Genomic DNA, 3,815 nt, shown 5'->3' with positions numbered 1-3,815 from the left:
TATTTTTTAAATTAGAACAAAATTCATCTCTTGCCCTAGGTGACCATTTTGGATTGCCTATTTATGATTCCGTTTCGCATTTATATATTTTAAATTAAAACATAATTTTATTATTTATTGTAAATGATCATTCGCATATATATATACCATATGAATATTATAAATGATCATTCAATATATATAATGAAAGATCTCTGCATGTCCCACCATTAATTAACACTTAAAATTATAGGTTACCTATATCCAATCCACCAATTATTCGACAGTAGCTGAAGAAAAGAAAAATTATATAACACTCCGAAAATTTGTTATTTATGTACATCATATTTATTAAAAAGTAAAAACAAAAACAAAAAAATTAAAAGAGAATTATATTTTCAAAATTAAAATTTAAAGAAAACAATATTAAAATTGAGTTACTATTAAATAAAAAAAGTTAAAAGAAACTTTACAGTTAATTTTTTGTTTTTTACATTGAATACTGTAAAAACAACACTCTGAATGTCACAAAACAACTTAAAACTGTACCCTACATAGATATATTTTATTCCAAATCCTAGAAAACGCAGATGGAAAGAGAGAGTGAATTACAACCAAACTCTCTCGTCCAACTAAAACAAAAAAAGACAACACCTTTCATAGTTTATAAGCGCCATGAATGGCCAACTATTATTATTTTATAATTATTCACACATCCATTTAAATAGTGTTTCAGAGCTTTCCTTGCTCAGGCTGCCGATCCGATGGTTTACTATTACCCCCTCCAACCACGCCCTTGACTGAATCTGCAATGGATCTCAGAATTCCTTTGCTTTCCTCAAGATGTTCCTGTGCCTTAGCCGTGCCCGTTTCTGCTCTCTCTGTTTTCTGCTGCATTTCACGCAGAACATTCTCTGCATTCTTTTCTTTATGGCCTTCAAACGTCTCTCTTGCCTTCTCTTGGGCCTGCTCAGTGCTTTCTTTTGTGCCACCAAAGATACTGTCTTTCAAGCCCGTCAAAGCCTGCCCCGTCCTGTATTCAAATATAACTTAAATTTCCGAAGATTTAAGTAAAGAATCATATAGAATCATCACAAGCTGTTCAAATGTGACTTTCAATTTTGAAGAAATGTAAATGACAATTTTGAAGATTTAAGTTTTTGAAGATCTGTAAATGACATTTTTGAGGATTTACATTTATGAAGATCTGTAAATGACATTTTTGAAGAAGAACTTTTAATGACATTTTCGAAGATTTACATTAATGAAGAACTGTAAGAATAATAAAGAATCATCTCGAGCTGTTCAAATATAACTTTCAATTTTGAAGCACTGTAAATGACAATTTTAATGATATTTTTAATAAATTTACATTTATGAAGAACTGTAAGAATCATAATGAATCATCTAGCTGTTGAAATATAACTTACAATTTTTAATAGCTGTAAAAGACAATTTTGAATATCTAATTAAAGATTTTACATTTTTTTAGATCTTTAAATGAGATTTTTGAAGAACTGTTAATGACATTTTTGAAAATTTAAATAAAGATTTACATTATACAAATCTGTAAATGGCATTTTTGAAGCAGAACTGTTAATGACATTTTTGAAGGTTTAAATAAAGATTTACGTTTTGAAAATCTGTAAATGACATTTTTGAAGAAGAACTGGTAATGACATTTTTTGAAGATTTACTTAAAGAATTACAAGAAGAATCATTTCGAACTGTTCAATAAACAAATAAATAATCATATATATCAGTATTTTCGCTTACTTATCAAGGAGACCGCCCTTAGATTCTTGAGCCCTGCCTGCTTCTTCTCTGGATAGATCTTTGGCACTTTCCTTGCTTTCTTCTCCTTTCACTCGAAGCTGCTCCATCTTCTCCCGAGTAGCTTCCGTTGTTTCCCCCAATTTCTCCTGGTTAATATAAAACATGTTAACTTCTACATTTCCCTAGAGAAATATTCCCCTGAATTAAAGAAACGAAGCTACAGAAACTCACCTTAGCAGCCTCTTTAGCCTCCCGAGCCTTCTGAGCAGTGTACTCCTCATATTCTTTGGCCTTCTCCTTACTTTCCTGCGCAACTTCCCTAGCCTTCTCAGCAGCAGTATCTTTATACTCGTAGGTTTTACCTAAAGTTGTATCTTTGCCCTCCCTTGCTTTCTCAGCACCAGTATCCTTATACTCCTGAGTTTTACCTAAAGTTTTGTCTTTCGCTTCCCTTGCCTTCTCAGCAGCAGTATCTTTATACTCCTGAGTTTTACCTAAAGATTTGTCTTTTGCTTCCCTTGCCTTCTCTGCAACAGTATCCTTATACTCCTCAGCCTTTCCCAGGGTTACATCTTTACTTTCCTTTGCCTTCTGAGCAGCAGTATCTTTATACTCTCCGGCTTTCCCCAGAGTAGAGTCCTTGACTTCTCGAGCTTTTTCAGCCGCAGAATCCTTGTACTCCCTAGTCTTTTCAGTAGTAGCGCCCCTGGCATAGTCGATTTTTTCTTGAGCCGACTTGAGGACGGATATGGTGCTCTCCTTGATGCCGCCAAGGAGACCAGAGGCCGAATCTTTGCTTGCTTCAGTAGCAGCACGGGCGCTCGATTTTGCAGACTCCAAATTCTCGGAAGCTTTTTCTCTTCTCTCTTCTGCCTCCTTACCAGCCTGCGACCTTTCATGATCTGAAGCCATTCTTAACAAATCAACAAAGCAGAACAGAACAAATCAAACGATAAGCTTTGCTTGAAAATTTCCAAATCCTGAACTTTTAATGATCCTACCGACGAAGCTGAGTTTCTTATCTAATTTATAGTCGCTCTGTTTAATTCAAACGTATTACCGCTATGGTGTTTCGAACACGCGTCGGCTTGGCTATGGACACGTGTCAATCTCATTCTGTGTGTGGACGTTCGACAAAGGTGGATTGTGGCACGTGGCAGTATCGTCTTTAAAGGGAGGTGGCTCATGGCGGGACTTTAGGCAACTCTAACAACATTGAAGACACACAAGCACTAAAAGCCAGGCAAAATTTAAGCTTTGCAAGAGTCTTGATTCAATTAATATTTTGCCCGCTTGATAGACAATGTTAGGGTCATTAAAGCTATGGTAGATAAATAAACTCTAGTCTAGAATAGTATAGAATGGTTTTTTCTTTTTTTGCAAGGAAGGTATGTACATTACGTAGCTAGGTGCCTCTTATAAGGAGTACGAAGTAGTCTCATATTGTTCAAACCCATCACAGATTGTTGGCATCGTGGACTATAAAAGATCATTTCCTTTCCTTTCCTTTCCTTTCTTTTCTTTTCTTTTAATATAATTAAATACTTTAATAAGGTTGTTGGAGCTGCAAGTTACAAGGGGATCCTTAGAGTCCAAACTCCAATTTTATTTAATAATAAAAATAGTAGATAAAGTGTGGTTTATAATATAATGCTTCTTATGAATAGATCATAAGGATAATTAAATCATTGAGTCATTAGATCATCATATCAGATGTGGTGGAGGGCCATTTATTTCATCACTTCAACCATCTATCTTAAATTATAATATTCACATTGTTAATTTCTTTTTTAGTTTATATAGGCATGAAATTGCAAGACCCATTCTAGAAAATTTATCTTATTGTAGTGTTGGACATACCACCATTTCCAATTTCACTATGTGGAAGAACCACCTAGAACATGGTGATGAAACCATAATAAAAGAGTGTTCTCTATTTGTTTGCATAGTTATATCTTCAAGGAGACTGATGACATCGAGAATCCCGAAAAGTCAAATTAACCAACACATGGATTATTTCTCTTATGAACAAGGGTAGTTTGTGTTGGTGTGAACATGGT

At 34.5% G+C, this 3,815-nt stretch overlaps 1 protein-coding gene across 1 annotated transcript; it reads right to left on the bottom strand.

Moving 5' to 3' along the window:
- Positions 1 to 504: 504 nt before the first annotated feature.
- Positions 505 to 2,773, bottom strand: LOC131041857 (embryonic protein DC-8). Its single transcript, XM_057975083.2, has 3 exons — positions 1,987 to 2,773; positions 1,756 to 1,901; positions 505 to 1,012 (listed from the first exon to the last, which is right to left on the bottom strand). The coding sequence occupies exons 1-3, from the start codon at positions 2,665 to 2,667 to the stop codon at positions 712 to 714; spliced, it is 1,128 nt and encodes a 375-aa protein (XP_057831066.2). The 5' UTR covers positions 2,668 to 2,773; the 3' UTR covers positions 505 to 711.
- Positions 2,774 to 3,815: the final 1,042 nt, after the last annotated feature.

Source organism: Cryptomeria japonica, chromosome 1 (genome assembly GCF_030272615.1).
Source record: "Cryptomeria japonica chromosome 1, Sugi_1.0, whole genome shotgun sequence".
NCBI lineage: Eukaryota > Viridiplantae > Streptophyta > Pinopsida > Cupressales > Cupressaceae > Cryptomeria > Cryptomeria japonica.
The sequence above is the reverse complement of the archived record's forward strand: the minus strand, read 5'-3'. Positions and strand labels throughout refer to the sequence as shown.